Source organism: Epinephelus moara, chromosome 10 (assembly GCF_006386435.1).
Source record: "Epinephelus moara isolate mb chromosome 10, YSFRI_EMoa_1.0, whole genome shotgun sequence".
Lineage (NCBI taxonomy): Eukaryota > Metazoa > Chordata > Actinopteri > Perciformes > Serranidae > Epinephelus > Epinephelus moara.
In genome coordinates this window covers 14,833,937-14,858,063 of record NC_065515.1, presented here as the reverse complement: position 1 = coordinate 14,858,063, position 24,127 = coordinate 14,833,937, and the positions used below count along the sequence as shown (strand labels likewise).

General features: G+C 39.4%; 2 protein-coding genes across 6 annotated transcripts in view; one reads left to right on the top strand and one right to left on the bottom strand.

Moving 5' to 3' along the window:
• Window positions 1-8,456, top strand: part of slc44a5b (solute carrier family 44 member 5b) — a 41,261-nt gene extending 32,805 nt beyond the window's left edge. The window contains exons 15-22 of one of the 2 annotated variants that reach the window (XM_050055813.1): window positions 293-555; window positions 789-883; window positions 971-1,074; window positions 1,183-1,256; window positions 1,578-1,648; window positions 2,437-2,525; window positions 3,746-3,830; window positions 5,531-8,456. In XM_050055813.1, coding sequence (XP_049911770.1) covers window positions 293-555; window positions 789-883; window positions 971-1,074; window positions 1,183-1,256; window positions 1,578-1,648; window positions 2,437-2,525; window positions 3,746-3,830; window positions 5,531-5,640 — 891 coding nt within the window. In that variant the 3' untranslated portion in view covers window positions 5,641-8,456. Of the gene's footprint in view, window positions 1-292; window positions 556-788; window positions 884-970; window positions 1,075-1,182; window positions 1,257-1,577; window positions 1,649-2,436; window positions 2,526-3,745; window positions 3,831-4,152; window positions 5,472-5,530 lie in introns of those variants that run through there. The other variant, XM_050055812.1, reaches the window with a different exon arrangement.
• Window positions 8,457-8,574: 118 nt separating this feature from the next.
• Window positions 8,575-17,928, bottom strand: LOC126397217 (LIM/homeobox protein Lhx8). 4 transcript variants are annotated; one of them, XM_050055822.1, is made up of 9 exons: window positions 17,763-17,928; window positions 16,986-17,065; window positions 16,352-16,477; window positions 16,053-16,174; window positions 15,298-15,518; window positions 14,736-14,839; window positions 14,148-14,243; window positions 12,920-13,109; window positions 8,576-9,121 (listed from the first exon to the last, which is right to left on the bottom strand). In XM_050055822.1, the coding sequence occupies exons 1-9, from the start codon at window positions 17,839-17,841 to the stop codon at window positions 9,045-9,047; spliced, it is 1,095 nt and encodes a 364-aa protein (XP_049911779.1). In that variant the 5' UTR covers window positions 17,842-17,928; the 3' UTR covers window positions 8,576-9,044. The 4 variants fall into 4 exon arrangements, with proteins under 4 accessions (XP_049911777.1, XP_049911779.1, XP_049911776.1 ...); XM_050055820.1 differs by lacking the exon at window positions 16,986-17,065 and having other exon boundaries at window positions 8,575-9,121; window positions 15,298-15,515; window positions 17,761-17,928; XM_050055819.1 differs by lacking the exon at window positions 16,986-17,065 and having other exon boundaries at window positions 8,577-9,121; window positions 17,761-17,928.
• Window positions 17,929-24,127: the final 6,199 nt, after the last annotated feature.

The following is a 24,127-nucleotide window of genomic DNA, read 5'->3' as shown; positions in this document are numbered from 1 at the left end:
TGCCTGCACCCCCTGGTTTGTGTAAGGTAATGTTAAAGTCTCAAAGCACTACTATGCTCTGTGGCCACACAACCTTAAATAACTGCAAGATTACCTCATAGACATACATTCACAAATTATTCATTAACATGCAACACAGAGCCACAGTGGAGTAAAAAGCCAAGAATAGAAAAGTGACATCATTGTTTCTCTGTGATTCAGTAGTTTGCCCTGCAATGTCTTGAATTTAATATTAACTCACAGTACTCTTGTCTGACGACACACCAAGATCAAATCTGTTGTTTTCTTTCAGACCTTCAGTCAGACCAATATTACCAAAGTGTGTCCCGGGTCACAATGCATGTTTGCCTTCTATGGTGGAGAAAGTGTGTACCACCGCTACATCCTCGTCCTGCATCTGTGTAACCTGTTCGTGTTCCTCTGGCTGGTCAACTTTACCATCGCGCTGGGCCAGTGCACCCTGGCTGGAGCTTTCGCATCTTACTACTGGGCCCTGAGGAAGCCAACCGACATCCCTGCATGCCCCCTGTACTCTTCTTTTAGCCGAGCCATACGGTAGGAAGCTATACAGACTAGTATCGTACATGTTATTGTGAAGATGTCCAATGCTGTACAAATGTTTCTTTACCGCTAAAATGTCGGATATGAATAACAGTCAAATTTGGAATTTACCTGCTTGTCCCATAAATAACTGAAAAATGATAAGGGACTTCTCACAAGCATCTACTGAATCTACTAAGATACCTTACGCAAATGTCTGTTATACCATTTTGATTCTCGTGTCACAGTTACCACACAGGTTCTCTCGCCTTCGGTTCTCTGATCCTCGCCGTGGTGCAGTTGGTCCGAATTGTTCTCGAGTACCTGGATCACAATCTGAAAGGTACACTGTCACTCTTAAAAATACTTATCTTACACAATTAAATGATTATTTAAAATGGGATGTTGATGACTGATGACATTTTCCCAGGTTCTCAAAATGCATTCGCTCGATTCGTGCTTTGTTGCCTCAAATGCTGCTTCTGGTGCCTGGAACATTTCATCAAGTTTATAAACAGAAACGCATACATTATGGTGAGTTAAGAAACATCTGATTGATTGCAGGTATCTGCAGTTCAGTTGTTAGTTGGAGTGGCTTGTGTCTCAGTGCTTCACTACTCTCTACTTTTCTCTCACCAACAGATAGCAATATATGGAAAGAACTTCTGCACCTCTTCCAAGGATGCTTTTTTTCTCTTGATGAGGAATGTTATTCGGTAAGGCCTTTCGTGTAGGTCTGAGTCAGATACATGCATCTAGAAAAGGTCAGAGTACAGATGACTTGCTGCTGAAACACACTCAGTTAACATGCCAGGCTAACACAGTCTGGCTCACAAACAATAAAAATGTGTGGATTTATTATATGTACGTCAGTGAAACAATCAAGAATTGAGAGTTCCTAGCACTCACACCTTTTCCTTATTACCATGTATTCATGTATTTAATAATGTGTGCACTTTCTGTGTCTCATTGCCTTCTACATTTCTCTGGTCTCTGTGTGTCTCCTCCATTCTGGCTTTTCTCTCCCTCCTCTGTAGGGTTGCTGTTTTGGACAAGGTGACAGACTTTCTGCTCTTCTTGGGGAAACTGCTTATTTCAGGAAGTGTTGGTGAGTTTCTTGTCACCCACAGTCTGTGAAGTCACATAAACTGTGACGTAGATGAAATATTGCAGCAGAGACAGGATGAGATATCCCCCTGAATATTTGGTGAATGATAGAGCATCTCACTCTTAGTTATTTCTGCCACGCTGACACTCTGTTTCCACTCAGTTTGCGTCACTGGAAGTTGAAATGTAATGTTTCATAGGTTGTCTGCAGGTCTGTGAAAGCAGCTAAATCTCTTACATTTAACAAAAGGAGGAATTCAGTTCAATTTCTAAGATCCTAATTTAAACAGAAATACAAACAAAATAATCCTAGATGTTACCCTTACAAATCCCTGTACAAGTAATACTGTCTTATTTATCCCTATCGGCCCTATTAAAAACATCTTAGAATTATTCCTGTGGCCTTTTTAAAGACACCACTTGTCCAAAAATTACTTGCATGTATTGAAGGGTTTGAGAAATTAGACTGCCATGTTTGTGAAAATATTAGTTGCTCAGTTTGGTGATATGTTGCTCACATGAACCAATCATTCTCGCTCCTTCTGGTACTTTAAAAGATTATGATATAATAACATCTTCGTGGAATCAATTCCCTTTCTTGTCGACAGTTCTTTTTAAACGTGTCTTAATGTGTAGAGGTGTATGGTGTTTCACTGTTTCTGATGTCAACGGGTAAAAGGTGTTGCATTTTTGCTACTAATGTAGCTTGTTATTGTGATTATTATCCATGGATTCAACATCTTTTTTTTACCTCCACTAGTTATTTAGTCACTTCTTTATATTTTGCAGGTGTTCTTGCATTTTTCTTCTTCACACGTAAGATACCAGTCATTCAAGAGGAGGTGCCATCCCTAAATTACTACTGGGTCCCCCTTCTGGTAAGGAATTAAAATGTGGGCTATTTAATTCATAGTTTTACCAGTAGTTACTTTAAGTAGAATGAGAAAGATTAAAATGTGGTTGGAGCATTACATTGACGAATATATGAAATGAAAATTCACCTCACTGCCTTTCTCATGGAATATACAACAAAAAAATGTTTATATAGGTTATGTTATGTCCTCACATGTGTCACAATTTTTGCAAAGGATGGTACTGATGTACTGCAATAATTAAGAACTTATGCTGAATGTAGTTTTCTTGCTCATTTCCATGAAGAACTACAGGCAGGCACAAGTAGTGAGATCTGATTTATTAGGGCTTGTCTTAACACCTCAGCTTTCTCCAGAACAGAGAGAACACACTCTTCCTGGTGTAAATTGTGAGGGGTGCTTTTTGTTTCTGCAAATGTGAGGCATAGATCAACGCTCAAACTGCACACTTTTTGTAGATGTGGAGTCTTGTTAAACTGCAGTTAACACCACTCCAGTTATTCAGATCACATTACAGTGGTGCACAAGCTAATTAGTTTTGTTGAGGAATTTATGTGTCAGTGGTTCATATTATTCTTGATCTTTATGGTGTTCACATCACAATGCACATTAGATGTTGACAGTATAGCATTTTTTATCATTTGTTTAACCTTTATTTAACCTCTTTAGATTAAAAACAGCTTTTTAAAGAGTTTCCTGGTCAAGACAGGCAGCAACGTAAGTTACAGACATGACAAAAATACATAATCAAATGTGCAAAACAAAAGCCAGACACAAAACAGAATGAAATTATAACAAAAAAAGTATGTTAACATGCTGTAAGTGGAAGATAAAAAACAAGAAAACAGGCAACTATAAACAATTAAAAATACCATCGTAAAAATCATAAATTCCTCCAGCAGTGCTTTGAAATGACCAAGAGGAACCAGTGAGTGATACTTAAAATCCTTCTGCAGAAGATTCTACATACATCCACATGGATCCTAGCTATGGACATTAAAGAACATAGTCATTTTCAGGTCTTTGCTTAATGTACACAGATAAATATCCTGGAAGTAGGCCAAGAATAGCTTTGTTAATAAGAAAATACCAATAAAAAAGTCTGCGATAAGAGAGCCACCAAACTCAAGCATACAGGATACAGTGATGAGTAAGGGGGTAACAGTTGGTAATGACTCTCAATGGTGCATTCATGTGTACTGACTGCAAGCTGTAAATTCTTTCAGACGGTGATATTTGGATCCTACATGATCGCACATGGCTTCTTTAACGTCTATGCCATGTGTGTGGATACGTTGTTCCTGTGCTTTTGTGAGTATGCTGTATTTTTCAGTCATTTACATGACACAGTGTGAGAGTATGACTACTTGTACTGAGTGCAGCTATGATGGTTAAAGATTAAATGTCAAGCAGCCTGTCAGCAGTTGAATATAACTTTTTCCCTCTGTAATCTGCCTCTAAATGACAACTGAAACTGCTTCCTGCTCATTCAGCTCTCTAATGCCTGCATGACCTTTTTGCTAATTTCTCTCTACTAAGTCTTTGCTTTCCTTTCTCTGTCTGACTGTCACTCTGTGCGCTGCCTGCTATTCCTGCTCCTCCTGTCCTCTGCTGTGCTGGGACCTGGTCTCAGGTGAAGACCTGGAGCGGAATGATGGTTCTTCCTCTAGGCCCTACTACATGTCTCCTGGCCTGCACAAGATCCTGCGCAAAGGAGAGGAGGGTGCCAAATTATGCGCTGCTTCTTGAGCGGCTCGTGGCCATTTTAAATGAATTGTTGACTCTCTCACTCACTTCTCCATATCTACTGTACGTGTGGGGGTCGGGACGTCTGAGAGCAAGTACTGTAGGGCTAAACATCAAAACTGGATGCATCCCAGCCTGGTCAGGGATGGCCTGGACATGAAAGGACATGCTTTTACTTTGGTTCCTCCCAGAAAAGGCACAGGGGACTAAAAAAAAAAGACCAGTTTACTTCCTCTCTTGAGCCAACTCAGATACTTGCCTTTTTTTCTGCCACACTTGTTTTTCTTTTTTCTTCTCTGTATTCTCTGCTGACCTCTGCCTTACTGAGAGGGTACACGTTAACTCGCAGGACGGACGCACAGGCTGAGATGACTATGATAGGAGCATTTTTACCCAAACAAACATAAGGACCTTAAGATGTACAGATGCCACTGATGGACTATGGCATACGGCTTCACCATGAGAAAATGGTGGACTTATGGGGCACCCTCTTGTCGCACTTTGGTCTTCTAGTGTATAATCATGTTTTGTATGCACTTTCACATATGGGAAAAGAACCATGTGATTTATTTCCTCTGTCAAGCATGATTATTTTGCTGGCTGTTGATGTTTACCATTGGTTTTATAGGTTGCTTTGATCCACCGTATTTATACTAACACAAACACACAGATCCAAAAACAGTGTGTAATCCTGCACTTAGCAAAACAGGTTTCTCTTATTTTACATCGTTTAAAGAAGAACAAAAGGTCACAATAATTTTTAAAGTTTCCATTATGCTCATAGATGTACTGTAAACCAGACAGAGACTTTGTGGGAGGTCAAGACTTCAAAAAAGACATTTTATGGTTTTTGCTTAAAATTTAAACAGAACCTGACAGTTTTCAGGAAACTTCTGAATGCAGCCACTAGTTTATGTGCCTAGTTGTGAAAAAAATAAATTGAAAAAAAAATTGTTCCTCTTATTCTGTGGTTTTAGACCTAACACCAGGAACCTTTTGCGATACAGTTTATAAAAGGATGTCAAAGCCATTTTTGGTAAATTTTTTATTGGATGGTTCAGATGTATTGCTGTTTTAATACTAAGTATAATACACGCATCTATCTGGAGGTTATTAAATGTTCTTTTTGTATAGGAGAATTTTTTTTATCGATGAAATCCAATGACAATGTGAATCATTTTTTTTGAATAAACATAAATGGTTTAAGTATTGTCCAGTGCAATTTCCATCTCTGTTTTTAACATGTTGCCACTGCTGCCTCCTAGTGTGGGATCTGGAGGTGAATGACGGCTCTCCCAGCCGGCCCTTCTACATGAACAGCACCTTGAGGCGCATTGTCAGCAAGAAGAACGTCAAGACGACAAGAACGAGATAGGGTAGAGTGGAGGTCATTTACCCAAGTATGGTAAAAGCCCATGTGACAATAAGCCAAATGTAATGTGAGTGTACACAGGTTGCCACTGTACACTATAATGGACAAACCATAAGTTAAGCAACTCACATGCTAATAATTTATGGACTTGATAGATGGTTGGTATTTATAGCGAACTCCAGAAGTCAGTTTGTATACAAAATCAGTATTTGTATTGGATGGTGTACAAAGTCACACTAAGGTCTTGTAAATATATATATTTTATTTTATAGTTATAACTGAAATATACATATAATTATGTATACTTTTTACAGCCACACACTACATAGTAAGTTCCTATTGGAATGACTAGTTTCTTTCTTTATTGAGATTGTGGTAAACTGTTGTTTTTGCTCTTAACTGCTTGTAGTTGCCAGTTTTCACCACTTGGTGGTGCCAGTTGTCACCAGACCTCTGATGTGTGCCGTTGTTGAGTTGTGAATGCACTGCTGACTGAACTAGTTTTTCCATGAAATGGTCAAATGTCAGCTTATCTTTGTATTGTGTTATCACAGTTTTGACCTGACATTGTCTCACATTGAGAAACATATTTGCCTCTTAGCATCCGCTGTTTTCATATTTGACTGTCAAGGACATAATGGCACAGCAGTTCAAAGTGCTTCTCTCTTTAAGTGCCTTATTCTTAGAATTGCCACACTGAGTGTCTAATTGCATCCTGTAGCTACATAGTTTACACTGAAGATGCTTTTTTGATGTTTTTAAAAGAGCCTGTTAAAGTGATAGTCAGCAGCCAGTTATTGAAGGTCTTGTCCAGATGCTAGTATTAGGAATAAAAGGTGAAGTAGAAGGATGCTCTGCGTTTTGACGGATTGGAAGCAACCATACAGTCACAGGTTTATTCTCAGCAGTTACCTGTGTGTCCAGTCAGCAAAAAATGCCAAACTTTGACCTGCTACCATTACAACTTTGTGCTCTTAAAATGATACTCCCACAAAATCTATCTTTTTAGTATTAAAAAATCCTTTCCTTGTGGTTTTAAAGATGGCTTCCTTTACAGAGAACAGTGGCTGTACCCTGCTTGAGTTGCTGTAAATTACAGTGTATTCCAATAATAGTAATCACAGGATACACACACCTGTAGAAAAACCAACCTCTTTGTTGTCCATGTGTGCTTTGCATGTTTCTACCACGCAAAAATATAGGTAAATATGAGGTTTTATTTGGCACTTCAATTGTTCATCCGTGACAAATGACAGCAGCAACCCACAAACATATACAACTACCTACATGCTACAAACAGGTAGTCTCTAATAAACTGAACACACAGGCAGAGAGCTGAGAAGTTTGTCTAACCTGCTTGAGAGGTTTAAGATGTTTCTTGAAGTATGTTTAGATTTTTTTTTTAAGTATAAATGACCACTTTACTATTGTGAAGGTTGAGCTTCAGTCTTTGCTACTTATAGGGTAGATTTTGGCAGACTATCTCTTTAATTCTGAAGATTATTGAACAAAACATGAGGCAAACATTACTTTGTGAGTAAGGACCTTCATTTTAAACAGTGTGAAACCTTTCTGTCACCATGGAACCTTTTGTTAATCCAAAGAAGGGCTCATACTGCAATGTATTGTTCAGTTATTAAAGTTTTAGTCAGAGGGTTTTTATGTTAATCAGTTTGTTTCTTATTTATTTTTTTAGCTTGACATATATATATTACATTGGTTGCTGGTTGGTTGTTGTATAAGCATCGGACAGCTCTGGCATCAGACAGAGCAAATATGCTCTGAAACAACAGATGTCAAGGTCAGTTTGCATTGTATTAATCTGTCTGATGGAATTTTTAGCTGATGAAATCTTTTGAGGTGCAGCTGATTCTTTTTTTGTCTTGGAGCCAGAATCCAGGAAAATGCTTGAAGAACTTCTCTGCAAAATGAGGTATTTGCAGCTTTTGGGTGTTGTCAGTTTTTAGCTAAAGGGACTGATTAAATTACATCAAACGTTTTCTTTCTCACTAAATGGATTCGTGCATCACTTGTAGCCTGTAGATCTTTGAGATGTGACTCATTCTTGTGAGTCTTTGTACCGTGTTTGTCAAACCCTGAGAACTTGCCCTCATGGTGCCTCGGAGTGACAGCACCGCCAGGCTTGCACACCTCCTGACGCCGTTTGAGCTGAACGCGCTGAGACACGCACAACCTAACCATTCAATAAAAGCAAAACAGCTCTGCTTGTGTATCTGAAAGGAGAGCAATGATGCATGTAGAGCTCAGTGTGGCATATTACGCATGGAGCATGTTATTATTCCTTTTTTAGACTGAAGAACTATACTCCCAGTTAAATTGGTTTGCTTCGTGTTCATGCAGTTCAGGTTTCATTCCCATGAGGCTGAATACCTAAGATCTGATAAGTGAAGTAAAAACTGTTTTTATATGCGCCCCCACCTCCACTCCCTCCCTCGCATGTCTGGAAATTAGATTTTTTTGGTCAACCACAGTCAACAAGTAGACACAAGTAAAACCTCTGCTCGTTAGAATGTGCGTCAGTTTTCTTACCGCAAACTCTTAAAAGTCAAACTCTGAAGATGCAGTGCTCAAACCTGTCGATACTCCATTCTGTTTTGTATGTTTGTTTATTGTGGCTCATTTGTGCAGACACCTGACAGTGTCATATATTTATTTATACAGTAAAGGTTGCATGTTTTTTTAACAGAGTATATTGCCTTCAAATATAGTTTTGGTACTTCTGTTTTTATCAATAAATATTTTTTTCTGCTTTGCTTTTACTTCCTTTCCCAAATTCTAGATGTGCACATTCAGGTGTGAACTCTGCAGCATGTCAGCTGTCACTGGATCTGACCAGTAAAATATCTGTTTTCTTTCATTCATTTATCCCGAGTTTGTGAAATTAGACATTTATTTTCAAAACAGACTTCACATACAATAAATAAATTAAATTGCAATATCCAAACACTGCTATACAAACAATTTCAAGTTCACCTTCATAATGAGTCGACATTTTGAGTCCGGTGGCTTTCACTTAGAGTAGCACGGTCAAACTGTGTCACCAACTACACAAACAAATATAAATCTATAATGTCATATGTCACAATCCAATGAGGTACACTGAAACCTTTCCATTTCCACATTATACAGTACAAATTATAGTCAACCATAATATGCTCAACAGTGAAGTGAGTGTTTTCAAAGAATGTCAACATGTAATAATTTACTGACAGGTCAAGAAATGGAAAAGTTTTATGGTTCACTTAAAATGAAATTATATTTACCAAGGAAATCTGAATACTGCAGCTGCTAATGACGGACGACTGTTGTGTGTGTGTGTGTGTGTGTGTGTGTTTGTGTGTGTGTGTGTGTGAGTGTGAGTGTGTGTTTGTGTGTGTAGGAGCAGCTCAGGCGTGAGACACAGGCAGCGAGGTCATGGCGTGGGCTGGCAGCAGCGGTTGAAACATGGATGGAGGGGAGTGTACTGCGGGCACACACACACACACAGAGCACTAGAGTCAGTACAGTTTCCATAATTTATATTAAAATCTATAAATATAATTTCAGTTGAGACAGTTAAAGCTTTGGTATCATTTTTAAGCTTCTTTTGTCTTCATTAATATGTTTCATAATGATTGTTACAAATTATTCACAGCAATGGCTTAGAAAAAACTTAATTATTTGAAAGTTGCTTTTCCTCTTAAAGAACTCCTCTTGTAGAACTTTATATAAAAAATAGGGAAGGTGAAAATTTTAAATTTATAGAAGCAGTATTGTTAGAATAAATACAAGAAGAGCTGGGTACATTTCATCAGTTGTGATGACCACTGTAACCTAATGGGCAAAAGAAAGTATGTGGATAGACATATGATTTTGATGAAATGTATATATATACAGTACAGGCCAAAAGTTTGGACACACCTTCTCATTCAATGCGTTTTCTTTATTTTCATGACTATTTACATTGTAGATTCTCACTGAAGGCATCAAAACTATGAATGAACACATGTGGAGTTATGTACTTAACAAAAAAAGGTGAAATAACTGAAAACATGTTTTATATTCTAGTTTCTTCAAAATAGCCACCCTTTGCTCTGATTACTGCTTTGCACACTCTTGGCATTCTCTCGATGAGCTTCAAGAGGTAGTCACCTGAAATGGTTTCCACTTCACAGGTGTGCCTTATCAGGGTTAATTAGTGGAATTTCTTGCTTTATCAATGGGGTTGGGACCATCAGTTGTGTTGTGCAGAAGTCAGGTTAATACACAGCCGACAGCCCTATTGGACAACTGTTAAAATTCATATTATGGCAAGAACCAATCAGCTAACTAAAGAAAAACGAGTGGCCATCATTACTTTAAGAAATGAAGGTCAGTCAGTCCGGAAAATTGCAAAAACTTTAAATGTGTCCCCAAGTGGAGTCGCAAAAACCATCAAGCGCTACAACGAAACTGGCACACATGAGGACCGACCCAGGAAAGGAAGACCAAGAGTCACCTCTGCTTCTGAGGATAAGTTCATCCGAGTCACCAGCCTCAGAAATCGCAAGTTAACAGCAGCTCAGATCAGAGACCAGATGAATGCCACACAGAGTTCTAGCAGCAGACCCATCTCTAGAACAACTGTTAAGAGGAGACTGCGCGAATCAGGCCTTCATGGTCAAATAGCTGCTAGGAAACCACTGCTAAGGAGAGGCAACAAGCAGAAGAGATTTGTTTGGGCCAAGAAACACAAGGAATGGACATTAGACCAGTGGAAATCTGTGCTTTGGTCTGATGAGTCCAAATTTGAGATCTTTGGTTCCAACCGCCGTGTCTTTGTGAGACGCAGAAAAGGTGAACGGATGGATTCCACATGCCTGGTTCCCACTGTGAAGCATGGAGGAGGAGGTGTGATGGTGTGGGGGTGTTTTGCTGGTGACACTGTTGGGGATTTATTCAAAATTGAAGGCACACTGAACCAGCATGGCTACCACAGCATCCTGCAGCGACATGCCATCCCATCCGGTTTGCGTTTAGTTGGACGATCATTTATTTTTCAACAGGACAATGACCCCAAACACACCTCCAGGCTGTGTAAGGGCTATTTGACCAAGAAGGAGAGTGATGGAGTGCTGCGGCAGATGACCTGGCCTCCACAGTCACCGGACCTGAACCCAATCGAGATGGTTTGGGGTGAGCTGGACCGCAGAGTGAAGGCAAAGGGGCCAACAAGTGCTAAACACCTCTGGGAACTCCTTCAAGACTGTTGGAAAACCATTTCAGGTGACTACCTCTTGAAGCTCATCGAGAGAATGCCAAGAGTGTGCAAAGCAGTAATCAGAGCAAAGGGTGGCTATTTTGAAGAAACTAGAATATAAAACATGTTTTCAGTTATTTCACCTTTTTTTGTTAAGTACATAACTCCACATGTGTTCATTCATAGTTTTGATGCCTTCAGTGAGAATCTACAATGTAAATAGTCATGAAAATAAAGAAAACGCATTGAATGAGAAGGTGTGTCCAAACTTTTGGCCTGTACTGTATATATATATATATATATATATATGTGTGTGTGTGTGTGTGTGTGTGTGTGTGTGTGTGTATTTGTGTATAATTTTTCCTCTGAACTTAACAATCAAAAAAAAAAATTCTGTTTTTCCTTCTTTTTCAATGTTAATCTCATAACCTGATATTTTAGAGAAATCATCTACATTCTCCTTTTTGATTGTTATGTCAATATAACATACAATCATCAGCAAATTAACAAAGCTTATATTTTTCTCTGGCTGCATTTATGCCACTCAAGTCTTCTTTCTGTGAATTATTCGGAGCCAAAGGTTCAACAACTAATGTAAAAAGACAATGAGATAGTGAGCTGCCTGTTTTAATGCCTCTTGTTAGTTGAAATAATTAAAGGTACAGTGTGTCCCAAAATCAAAATTACATATTTTCCTCTACTTGTAGTGCTGTTCAAAGTTCTGTTTTGGTGTGACTTGTGCTGAGTGTTGGAGATATTGGCCGTAGAGATGTCTGCCCTCTCTTGAATGTAATGGAACTAGATGGCACTCAGCTTGTGGTGTTCAGAGCGCCAAAATACACATTCGGAAAACTCAACAGCAATGTCTCTTTCCAGAAATCATGACCTGGTTCCTCAAGATAATCCACAGACCTTGTTGTGAGCCATTTCATTGATGAACGATTTCTTTCTACCAAACTAAACTTGGCAACTGTATCACCGAGCAGAAGGAAGCGTGCATCTACTGCTAGCTCTAAAGCTCCACTGAGCTAGCTAACATTACAGCTCAGCCGAGGAGGATACCATTAATGTTTATATCTCACACTGTCACAAGCAGGAGCCTCTCGTCCATGAGTAGATGCACGCTTCCTTTTGTGGATTATTTTGAGTAACTGGGTCATGTTTTCTGGAAAAAGACATTGCTGTTGAGTATTTCAAATGTATTTTTGGCGCTTTGAGCACCACAAACTGAGTGCCATCTAGTTCCATTATATTTTAAAGAAGGCAGACATCTCTACGGCTTATACCTCCAAAACTTACCAACTCACCCCAAAACCAACCTAGTCTCACTCTAAAGTTGTTGAAATCGGGCGCTTGGACAGTGACTTCTGGCATCAGACACCGCCGAACAAAGCTGTCCTTAAACATCTGCATGATACCGGCCAGTCAGTTTTATAGTTTATGGCGGCCAGCGGCATCAGGGGAAACGCAGCGCGACAAGAACAGAGTTAAGGCAGCAAAAGTACAAGTAGGGCAGGTGGGAAGGATGATGGATGGGTCCAACAAACACTGACTTTCATCCAGGTTTTCCTAAACCCAACCACGTGCTTGTTGAAAGAAAAAAAAAAGTCTATTTGCGATGTTGAACCGACGTAGTGTGTTTATTTTGAAAGAGACTGTATGTAAACGGTAAAGTGTTTTCTGAAAGAAGACAATGCATGTAACAGGCACATTTTGACACGGCGTCCCAGAACGTCAACAACCAATGCACCCAGGGAGTACCTTGTACGTCATATCTGGACATGAAAAATCTATGACCAAACCATGACGAGATCGGAGTGAGAATGTGTTGCCAAAACAATCCAGATTTATCAGTAGCACTACAGGTAAGAGTAAAAGTATGTATGTTTGATTTGGGGGTGAACTGTCCCTTTTAAGATGGTTCCTTCAAATAAACCAGAACAATGTAATATTTGAAATGTTAAAATTAAATATGACAAACAGATTTGTATTACAGTGAACCACAGTAAACAGTCTCGACATAATGAAACGGCAGGAGCTCACTGTCTATGAAGGAGTGCAGTGCAGAGAGCATTGATCCCTCCGGGCCACCGTAAGCTGTGTACTGCAGCTCCTCAGGGGTTGGGGTGGGCTGGGAGAGGCGGCTGGACTGCAGTGAGGTCATGGGGGTGCTGGAGGTGTGGTTGGGGCTCACATGCTTCTTGTGGCGTGCTCGGCAGTTCTGGAACCAGACCTGTTGGTTAACAGGACAAAAACCTTTTGTGGGGCTGCACGGCACCAAGCAATAAGCCTCCATTGTCACAGGACACAAACATGATGTAATTAGCTTTTAAACTGTACAGGCCTTTATCTCCCTGCCAAGAAATCTCATGCAGCGACAGTCGAGGAGTCACCTCTGCCTCTGGTGAGTAAAATGAGTGTCACTATCAAACCATTGTCAGCAGAGGAAACTGAGAGCCTCAAACCAATAATTTAAAGCTGTGTGACTGGAACCACAGCATAGTTAACCTTAAGTTTTATGGAAACACTCCCATATATGGTTCAGTTATATCATACACATTGAAAGCAACATTAAAAAAATGTAAAATGTGATGTTAAATATGTAAAAAAAAAAAAAAAAAAAAAAGAGTAGATAGGAAAAACTAAGACGTGTTCTGATTCTCACATGCATGGTTATACACATTTTGTCAGCAGTGGAAAGTAACAGTGCATTTGCTCAATTACTGTAAGTATAATTTTGAGGTATTTGTACTTTAATTGAGTATTTCCATTTTATGCTGCATTGTACTTCTTGTCAGCTGCAGTTACATGATGCTTTGTAGATTAATATTTTACATACAATTAGCTTATAATATACAGTATAATGAATTTACCAGCAGCATATTAAGTATAATACACTATTAAAATGCACAATAATCATAAACCAGTTATACAATATACACAGTATGGATGATGCACAAAGACTAAATTGTTATTCACATACAAAATATTAACGTTAGTCAGTTGGAGAAAGCCTGGGAGACGAGGTGGGAAGCCTTTTATCAGGATAAATGATGTAGGTTTGTAGCATTTCTTTCTTTTGCTATTCAGTGTCCGCTTTATTAATAATTTTACACAAACATATTGTTCAAAAGCATATAGAAATGCATTTAATGATGGAAGCATTGCTTTTCCATTGTTTGTAAATGTGTATTATACAAATATACCTTTAAACCCTTGCTTCTCAGTAGTAGGATCAAACTGTATGTTGCATCACCTGTGCTTCACTGACCTGTATGACTCTTCGACTGAGGCCCGTCTGCTCCGCCAGCTTCTGCAGCGTTTGGGCATCTGGATTGTTGTCCTGCGCGAACTGGGCCTGCATCACCTGCATGTTCAGAGGTAAAAGACACATCAGTTAAATAACAGACATGTTGTTGTGTGAGGTAATGCATGCTTTACTGCTGTGTGGAGATTCTGCCTGCATTTAGTTTGTCTGTTTCAGAACAATGCTGCTTAGAAAATATAATAGATTTATAAAGATAAATGTGATTATACAATTCATGCAACAAAAAATAGAAACATCTGGGGTAATTTTTAATATTAATTTATGGTGCTCTGAACAGTGCAACATAATTAGAAATACAGCACGTTTTATTAAAATAAATAAGACACATTTAGTTAATTAAAATCCACATCTTTAAGTTTTACCTTGTATGCCAAATCTTTATTACACACATTTCTAATTATAACATCATTTTAAATGACATGGCCAGTGTTGTTAGGCTCAATTTTTTCAGCACAATGAAGGAATTCTGATTTTTTTTCAGCAGAATTTTGTTTTGTATATATTTATCTGATTATCTATGTGGATGTTAACCTGCAGCTGGTCGGCAGTGAAGCTGGTCCGTGCTCTCTTGGAGGGTTTTGGCTGGTTGATCTCCTGTTCAGTGGGCACAGCCCCCTCCATGTTAACACTGTTTCCTGCAACAAGAGCAGATAATCATATAGAAACATCTTGAAATATTCAGCAAAGAATGTATAATGTATAATACATTGAAATGCAGGATTTTAAACCTGTTAAATTAAAAAGAGCAGCACGCAATAACCTTTAACCAATATATTAAAAATGGGGCAACATCACATTAATTTCAGACTGTACTCTCAGGACATGAAATACATGTTTAAAATAATATTTTTAATTTCCATATAGACCTAATTAATGATCTATTGTCAATTACAAGAGGGGGAAAACAGCACATTCAGCACAGCTTTCACTGACAGGAATTACAGTTAAATAAATGAGAATTTTATTATAAATATTTGGTGTGTTTTTTTTTTAATTATTTTTTATTTTCAGAAAAAGGAAAATGTTTTTTTTTTTTCATGTCAATGTGTGTCAGTGTATCTTGTATGAAGGACCGAGCCCTTCAGCGGCTCACCTTTCTCCACGGCCCGCTTGAGGTTGTCCAGCATGCAGTCGTAGTGGACCCTGCAGAGAACTTTCTCCTCCACCAGAGCGAACTCCTCCCCGGTGGACAGCTGCCTCTTGCAGGAGAAGCAGGCGAAGCAGGCCAGGTGGTACACGTTGCCCTTGGCCCGGCGGACCCAGTCTGTGGAGTGGATGTTCCGGCCGCAGCACGCGCACCAGGTGCCGTATCTTCTGCAGGTGAAGGTCACGGTAAGCAAATTAGACACCCATTTAACAGTGACTGCCTGAGGACATTTAAAGGCTCCAGCACTGAGGAAATGTGTCTTTTTAGAATTTTAAAGGCTGATGCCAATTTTTTTGAAACTCACTATCTAGCTATAATTTTTACTTTTTTTTAGGCCAAAAATTAAATAATTTTCTTTCATGCAGAGAAACAGACCACTGCAGGTGAACTAACACACAGCTGCATCTGTGAAATTTAGAGAGACCTTTCAAATTAATCAAAGACTTATATTACTAAAATCATCTCCATCCATCTATCTTTTTTGGTACGATGAAGAGTTCAAATGCTGCAAGTAACCTGTTAATTCTGATTTACTGAATTCAAATAATTAAAACTGCCCAGCTGAAGCGGGGTGACATTTCAAGTCTTGCAACTTTTATAATTAATGCCATAATTATTGCTCGTAATTTCTCAATTTGCAACATGGCGGTTCATTTAACAATTTCGTTTCGGTTGTCGTTAATAAAAATGGATGCACATACCTAAAGTAATCCAGTTTACAGAAAACCTCTTTCTCTTTGATGTAACAGCTCGTGTGGCTGCCAAGCGAGGTCTGGCACACGCTGCACGACAGACAGCGCACATGCCAGCACAAGTCGTTAACCTAAAGCAGAGATAGAGTAAATTAGCAGAAGTCAATCAAGGTTAGGCCCGTGGTGGGGCTATAGGCTGCACACACGCACCTTAAAAACCACAGACATCCAAATGCAAACGAGGTATAGAAGCCATACTGCAAGGTTGGAATTAAAAACACTCCTCAAAGAAACAAAAAGGTGTTTACCTTTAATAAATATTTATCCACAATTTCCTCGTTGCAGCTTGCACACACAGCTCTGCCTAACAGAGGTGCAGATGCCATCGCCTGCAGCGACGACGCGTCCTCATCCAAAACTTCCACCGGCGCGCCCTGAAGGGATCATCAGACCTGCGGTTAGAAAATGACGCACAGGAGCGCATGCACCCCATACCTGCAGCACAGCACGGGCTGCTAAACTGCTCACCTGTTTACTGGCACCAACCTCACAATAAATGGTTAAAAGAAGTATTTTCAGATTCTATTTTTTTCCGGCTCAACTTAATGTGCGTAAAGATTTGTGTCAGTAGGTTAATATCGAAAAACATGGCAATAAATTCGGTGCGCAGAAAAACACCAGCAGCGATTATCACTAAATTTGAAGGCCATTTTAAAAACAAAATGAAGGTGGATTTTTCTCACTTATTAATTACCTACAAGCAAGTTTAATAATTTTAAATGTTATTTAATGTAGGCCTATATGGTGCAGAAATATTCCTCATAATTGCCAAAAGTTTTTGCGCTCCACAGTCACGAATATTTAAAACTTTATCCAGCAAAATAAAGTGGCGTGTCGTTCATCCTCAGCCTGTTTTGGAGAATAAATAAAGTTGAGTCCTACCATAATGTCCCTCCTGTCCTCAGCGCATTTGCCTAGCAGCTCTCCGTCTCCTTTGCAGTCTTCACACATGACGAGAAGTTAACACGGCGGGGCAGAGAGGGCGCAGGTCTCTCACACTCACGCAGCTGCCTTAAATGCCCCATGCTCCATCCCATAAATATCATGCCTTTCACTTTTCACCATGACAACGCCGGCGATTAACCAAAATGACATTTTAAAAGAGAAGGATAGTCATTACGTACATAAACAGACAACACTTGAGCTAATATCCATCCTATGTGCATTATGTTCTTGAGATCTGCATTTGGGATTTAGCAACCTGCTCGTTCGCAATGCGCGCGTGCTGTGGTTAAACACTCCACCCCCCACCCCCCCTAAACGCACCAATTTCACGTGTCAATCAAAAAAAAAAAAAAACAGCGCCAGGTCTCAGGGAAAAGGGGATTGATTTTTTTAATAACAGCAATTAAAAGGCTAAGTTCGCCACAAACGTCTACACGGGGCAACCAAAAGGTGAAGAGGTCTCATTAACTACTTGAGTTTTTAATTGCAGAATTCAGGGAGGGGTAATTTTCTGCGACATTTCTTCAAATTGTGAAAATACTGAGCTGTCAGCGTGTGGAAGGCCGGCTTTAATGACAGACTGAAGTCTACTTTTGATTTAATTGGCAAAGCAATTTGTGTTAATATTTAATCTCCGACGCGCTCCATACACCGAGTCGCACCTCAGCCTGCTGCTAAGAAATAGGATAGGTGTTTAATGTTTATCACTCACCTCATCGTTGGACAACAGAGATCCGTTTTCAGTCTCGTTAACAACGCAACACTCCACTTTTACTTCACTTTTCCAGCGCATGTCTGTGGTCCGCGTCCAGGAGTGTGCAGAGCTTCCCCAGTTTCAAAGCAAAAGTGCTGTTATTCTTTCTTTCTCCTCCAGGATTCCTCTGTGTCAGTCAGCTCTACCCTGAGCTGTTTCCAGAGGGCGGATCATAATTCATATTTTCCTGTCCTCTGTGGCCGCGCCTCCCTTTGGAAATAAACTTATTGTGTGGCTTTATGTGAGCTGCTAGAAGTTAAAAAATAGTCTGTCACAGTTATATTCTTTTAGATATTTTCAGATTGACTTCACATTGCATTTATGTTACTCCAGAGCTGACTGACACACAAATACAATGCATTTTAATGGTAATGACCAGTGGTGAAAGTACATCAAGTACTGCACATAATTATGATTTTGAAGTACTTGTACTTTACTTGAGTATTTGAATTACATGCTACACTTTGTACATCCGTTCTTAAATTACATAAGCCTACTTTTTTTTGAGTGCATCTTGCTGATAGTTCAGGGTGTCTACAGGTTGTTAATATAAGACCTTAAAATGTTTTAATTTGTCTGAAATTCAGATTCGATGGGTCTTTAATATCTTTGGTCACATTACAGCAAAAGAATTTTTACAATTATTGGACAGACTGAAGAATTGCAATAATAAATAGCATTTATATAATGTGTATTTCCATTGCAGGCTTGGTTTTAAATTTCATATAAGGTGGTATTAAAAGGTCTTAAAAGTCTTAGATTGAACTTGGTCATATCTGTAGACACCCTGGTACTTCTGAACTTTTAATATTTGAATACTTCTTCCACCACTGGTAACAAGCCCATAAACACTATGATGTATCTTTGAGCAACATGTGATCTGTTTACTGAAGTTTGCTCCCACTGGGTAGAGCATAAAGTACCTGACCGCTAGGCTGCTAAATTTTATATATTTAATTTACAGTTTACAGTTTGAGACCTTGGCTAGATTTACCTGTTAATTTGCTGGTTCCCAATCTAATTGGCCTTTGGCCACTTTAAATGAAGCAATGTCTACTGGTAACCCCTCATCTGATGTTTTTTCCCCCTTGTTTCATATGAATCATTGAAGGGGGCCCGAAGAGATAATATTATTGCATTATTAACAAAAGAAAAAAATATATAGTAAAATCTCAAAAAATAATCAGCATAATTTTATGTTGCAGAATTTTATTTCCTATTAAAGCCCAGTTTGTGACAAAGAGAAGAATAAACACCTCAACACTCTTCTGCTTATTGGGCTCTAAAGGGAAAAAAAATTAAAGGAAAAATATTGGCTGATTTTGCAATTATTATTATTTTTACATGTAAAACACTGTGGTCCCACAGATGGGAACACAATGAGGAAGTAAAGCCAATGTCAATGAAATACAAGGGTTAAGTGTACCTGGGTAAGTGTGCTTAAGTACTTTCCCCACTGCTCTCAGACCCTCTGAGTGATTCTGCATCATCACAAAATGGAAAATCAGGCCGCCCATCTGCTTCAAGTCTGTGTGCCGTAAGCATAGTTCTTGGAGGGGGACACAGGGGATACGTCAGACCCTAATATTTAGAACATGCATTTGTACCCCCCAGTAAAAACATGAAAGTAGTAGAGGACTTTTTTTTCTGTGAACTGCCAGAACGCAATTCATAGACCAGCCCTGTTGGCAAACAAATTGTGGTTTTGCATGTTTATACAAAAAATGTTATGTAACATTTGTACATTTCATACGTATTATACTAACATTTCTAAAATATCATAGATCTGATTACATGTTTATGAGCTGACGTTGGCATCAGGAGGTGGAGGGATTGGTGAGTGGTGTGACACCTCAGCACGACGGCTGCAAAGCTGCAGGCCACTGCAGAGCACCGTCCAAGACCAACTACAGTAATACTGCTGCATTTCCAGCACCAATTGTGCCACCAAAAGTGGGTGTTTTATGCCAAAACATGATCTCTTCCTGACTGTAACCAAGTGTATTTTGTCCCTAAACCTAACTGCACATTATCCAAAGTGTTATTGAAACCGTACGTTCCAACATATTAACTACATTATGTTACATATGCACCGGTGCCTCCAGTAATAGGATGTGGCAGCATGCAACCTCAAAAGCAATGGTTGCAATCTGCCGTATAACAGGAAGAAGACAAAGCAGCTATGCATGGTTAAGGCAGGAAGTATCATGACATTCCCACCATAGACATGTTTGCAAAAAGGCAGAAAATGGTACATAAAAATTCACCAGAATAAAGGAAATGAAGAGTTCGATGCCCAGAATTTCCTGGAGGAGAAACCCCAGGCCCCTGCTCAGTGCTTGCTTTATGTCCCCCCCCAGCCCTCCAAATGATTAAAAACAAACCTATGCCCTTGCTATATGTAAATCATGTCAACTGTTATTCTATATCCAAGTAGTGACTTGGACACTGCCTTCTTTTTAGGAGATAATACGGACACGTCACAAGGATTAGGAGGACAGGAGTGACAGAAGTCTCACAAACAACCTCTTTGGGTTACTTGAAAGAAACGCACAGTTGCTTACTCTTTTTTGAAATCGTTTTTCACTTACTCATTCAACCCAGTTGCTCACGCAATCCCACCCCCCACATACACACACACCCTTCCATCCCAACCGCCACACACACAAGCAGCAAAAGGCTATTTTCTGTCCTAGCCGTTCTGACAGGATAACAGTCCGACCTGCACCGGCATGAGTCTGCATCCGTATCGCACCATCGCAGAGGGATAAAGGAGTTAGCGTGCCTCCATCGAGATGTGTCCTGTTCCACCTGGTGGAGATGAATACTCTTTATCAGATAACACATCTCAAACATTGCAGAGCAGAGAGTTCACTGAAGCAGCCTGTGAGACAACCACTCCTCTCTCTCAATCCACTGCAGAACTCTTTGAACACAAGGTACAAGAGTCCCCATATTTAGGAGCTTTATTTTGGCCTCTGTGATGAGCTCAGATGGAGAGGTCAAAAGTGAGAGGAGAGGTGTAATGCCAGCAAGACAGTGTTACTGTTAAGTATAATACCAAAATAAGTAATACCTACCTGGAGAGCATTTTTCTTATTAAATCCTTTCTCAGACATGAAAGTCTTTATCACTCCACCGCACCGTCTGAAGAATACCTGATGTGGCTACAGATGTTGGGAAAGATGTACATCTGAGTGTGTAACAGTTGCATGGCTTCATTTTCCATGGCTCACTTCCTAAATGTTTTGCTCCATGTGGACCAGACAAAAACAGTGTCTGATCTGTCAACAACGGGTCTACTTACAAACTTGTTCGACAGCTTTGCTGCTTTACTTCTGGCAGAGTGTGAGGCTGCTGTGCTTTTAACAGTGAATTTTATTAGTATTTTTCTACATTATTAAAAGTCTTCCTAGAGAGATAAAGAATACTAGAAATATATGTTAACAGTAATTTAGCTTAAGCACTCTTCTTAACTAACGTTCATTCTGGGGTCCTGGAAACCCTTTAAAAGGGACAGTCCACCCCAAAATCAAAATAGATGAACTAGATGGCACTCGGCTTGTGGTGCTCAAAGCGCCAAACATATATATATATATATATGTATGTAAATATACATTTAAAAAACTCTCAGCAGTAATGTCTCTTTCCAGAAATCATGACAGCGTGACTCAACATAATCCACAGACCTTGTTGTGAGCAGTTTCATGTTGGAACTGTAGATCTTTCTACTGAACTACACCTGCCAACCAAATCACTGTGCAGAAGGAAGCGTGCATCTACTCATGGATATGAGGCTTGTGCTCGTGACAGATGTAAGATGTAAACATTTAATGTATCCTCTTTCAGTGGTTTGTTTGATATGCTATGAATTATCATTCAACAAATGACATTTTGTACTCAATGTAAAGTTACTGTGGTTTGATTTCGGGAAAGAAAAATGGTGATGACGCAACTTGAAATAACTCCATCCACCACACCAACCTGCCTCATTACAGGACCACTTCCTGCCTTACTCCCAAAAGCACATCAATCCTTAATATGTGGGTTATACACCAATTACTAGCTTATTATTATGTGGGATATGTATGAATTTTGGTGCATTTTTGTAAGAAAACATACAGACAGTACATGAAAAAAGTCTGAAACTGAGCTGAGCTGTAACATTAGCTAGCTCAGTGGTGCTAAGAGAGCTATCAGATGCACGCTTCCTTCTGCACAGTGATATGATTGGCGCGTGTAGTTTGGTAGAAAGAATATAGTCCCTATATGAAACTGCTCACAACAAGGCCTGTGGATTATCTTGAGTAACTGGATTTTTCGAAGGAGACATTATTGTTGTTGGGTTTTTCAAATGTATTTTTTAGCTTTGAGCACCACAAGCCGAACTCCATCTAGTTCTATTATATTTGAGAGAAAGCAGACATCTCTACGGCTGATATCTCCAACAAGTAAGTCCTGTTTATGGCAAAGGGAGGAGTAAGCACACTGATAGTTTTTTACATTTGGGGTTTTACAAAGGCCAGACGGAAAGAAAAATATATATTTAAAAGAAGATAACTGGGGTCTGCGAGGCCTCAATCAATAATGAATAGTTAAGTAAGTAGAAGATGAACTGAAAAGGCATGAAGTTAAAGATAAAATATGCTTTTCAACATTTAAAGGAAGATTGGTGTATCATTTTTTGTACAATTTTAGAGTTAAAAAAGGAAAGAAGCACCGTGCAAAACTTTGGGCAGCCCAAGATGTTTGAGCTCTTAGTTAACTTTCACTAGGCTCAGATCTTAATTAGCTTGTTAGGACTGTGGCTTGTTCACAATCATTGTTAGGAAAGGTCAAGTGATGCAAATTTCAAAGCTTGAAAAATACTCTGCCTCCTAAAACCTTGTCCTGTTAATCAGCAGCCACTGGCTCCTTTTAACAGCTGCCTAGCACTCTGAAAACTAAAATAACTGATGCCCACAAAGCAGGAGAAGACTATAAGAAGATAGCAAAGTGTTTTCAGGCAGCTGCATCCTCAGTTCGTAATGTAATTAAGACATGGCAGTTAACAGGAACTGTGAAGGTCAAGTTGAGGTCTGGAGGTCCAAGATCGAGCAGGCTGCACATAGGATCGCTAGAAAGGCAAATCTGAACCCCCGTTTGACTGCAAAAGACCTGCAGGAAGATTTATCAGACTCTGGAGTGGTGGAACACTGTTAAACTGTGCAGCGACACCTGCACAAATATGATCTTCATGTCATGGAAGAGTCATCAGGAGAAAACCTTTTCTGAGTCCTCACCACAAAATTCAGCATCACAACAAGTCACGGAAAGAACACCTGTCCAGCTGTTAAGGACGGAGGTGGTTCAATCATGCTTTGGGCTTGTGTTGGAGCCAGTGGCACAGAGAATGTTTCACAGGAAGAGGAAAGAATGGATTCAGTTAATATCCAGCAAATTCTGTAAGCAAACATCACACCATAAAAAAAAAGCTGAAGATGAAGAGAGGATGGCTTCTACAACAGGACAACAATCCTGGAGACCACGAAATCCACAATGGACTACCTCAAGAGGCGCAAGCTGAAGGTTTTGCCATGGGCCTCACAGTCTCCTGACCTGAACATCATTGAAAATCTGCGGATGGACCTCAAAAGAGTAGTGCATGCAAGATGGCCCAAGAATCTCACAGAGCTAGAAGTGTTTTGCAAAGACGAATGGGCAAAAATCCTTCAAACAAGAACTGAAAGATTCTTAGCTGGCTACAGAAAGTGTTTAGAAGCTGTTGCCAAAGGGGGCACTACTAACTACTGACCATGCAGGGTGACCAGCTTTTGCTTCAGGACCTTTTCCTCTCATGTTATTTTGAAACTGTGACAGATTGAAATAAAAAAAAAAGGAATCTTGCTTTGAATATTGAATAAATTAGTCCTCTTAAACTTTTTTGCCTTTTTGGAAATCAGACCATCTTTTGCTTGCTTGGCTATTTACTGTAAAGAGAATTTTGACCAGGGGTGCCCAGACTTTTTCATGCAATTGTAAGTACATAAGTGCTTTAACAAAGAACATGACAGACGATACTGTGTCTTTGATGAACAGAATCACTCTCACGAACCCACAAAGCCTCTAAAAGACATCATGCTATATCTGCTACAAGAAATGTAGTAAGGGTGGTTAGTGATAATTGTTTATTTTCTTTTTTATTGCATCAGCAAATTTTCATCTTTACATGATGTGAACTCAGAACTGTTCAGCATGTTTCCACATCCAAAGTGATCCCCTTTGTCGCTTTGCAAAAGTTTAATTTAAAAAGATACACAGGTTACCGAACTAGAGAAAGAACAAG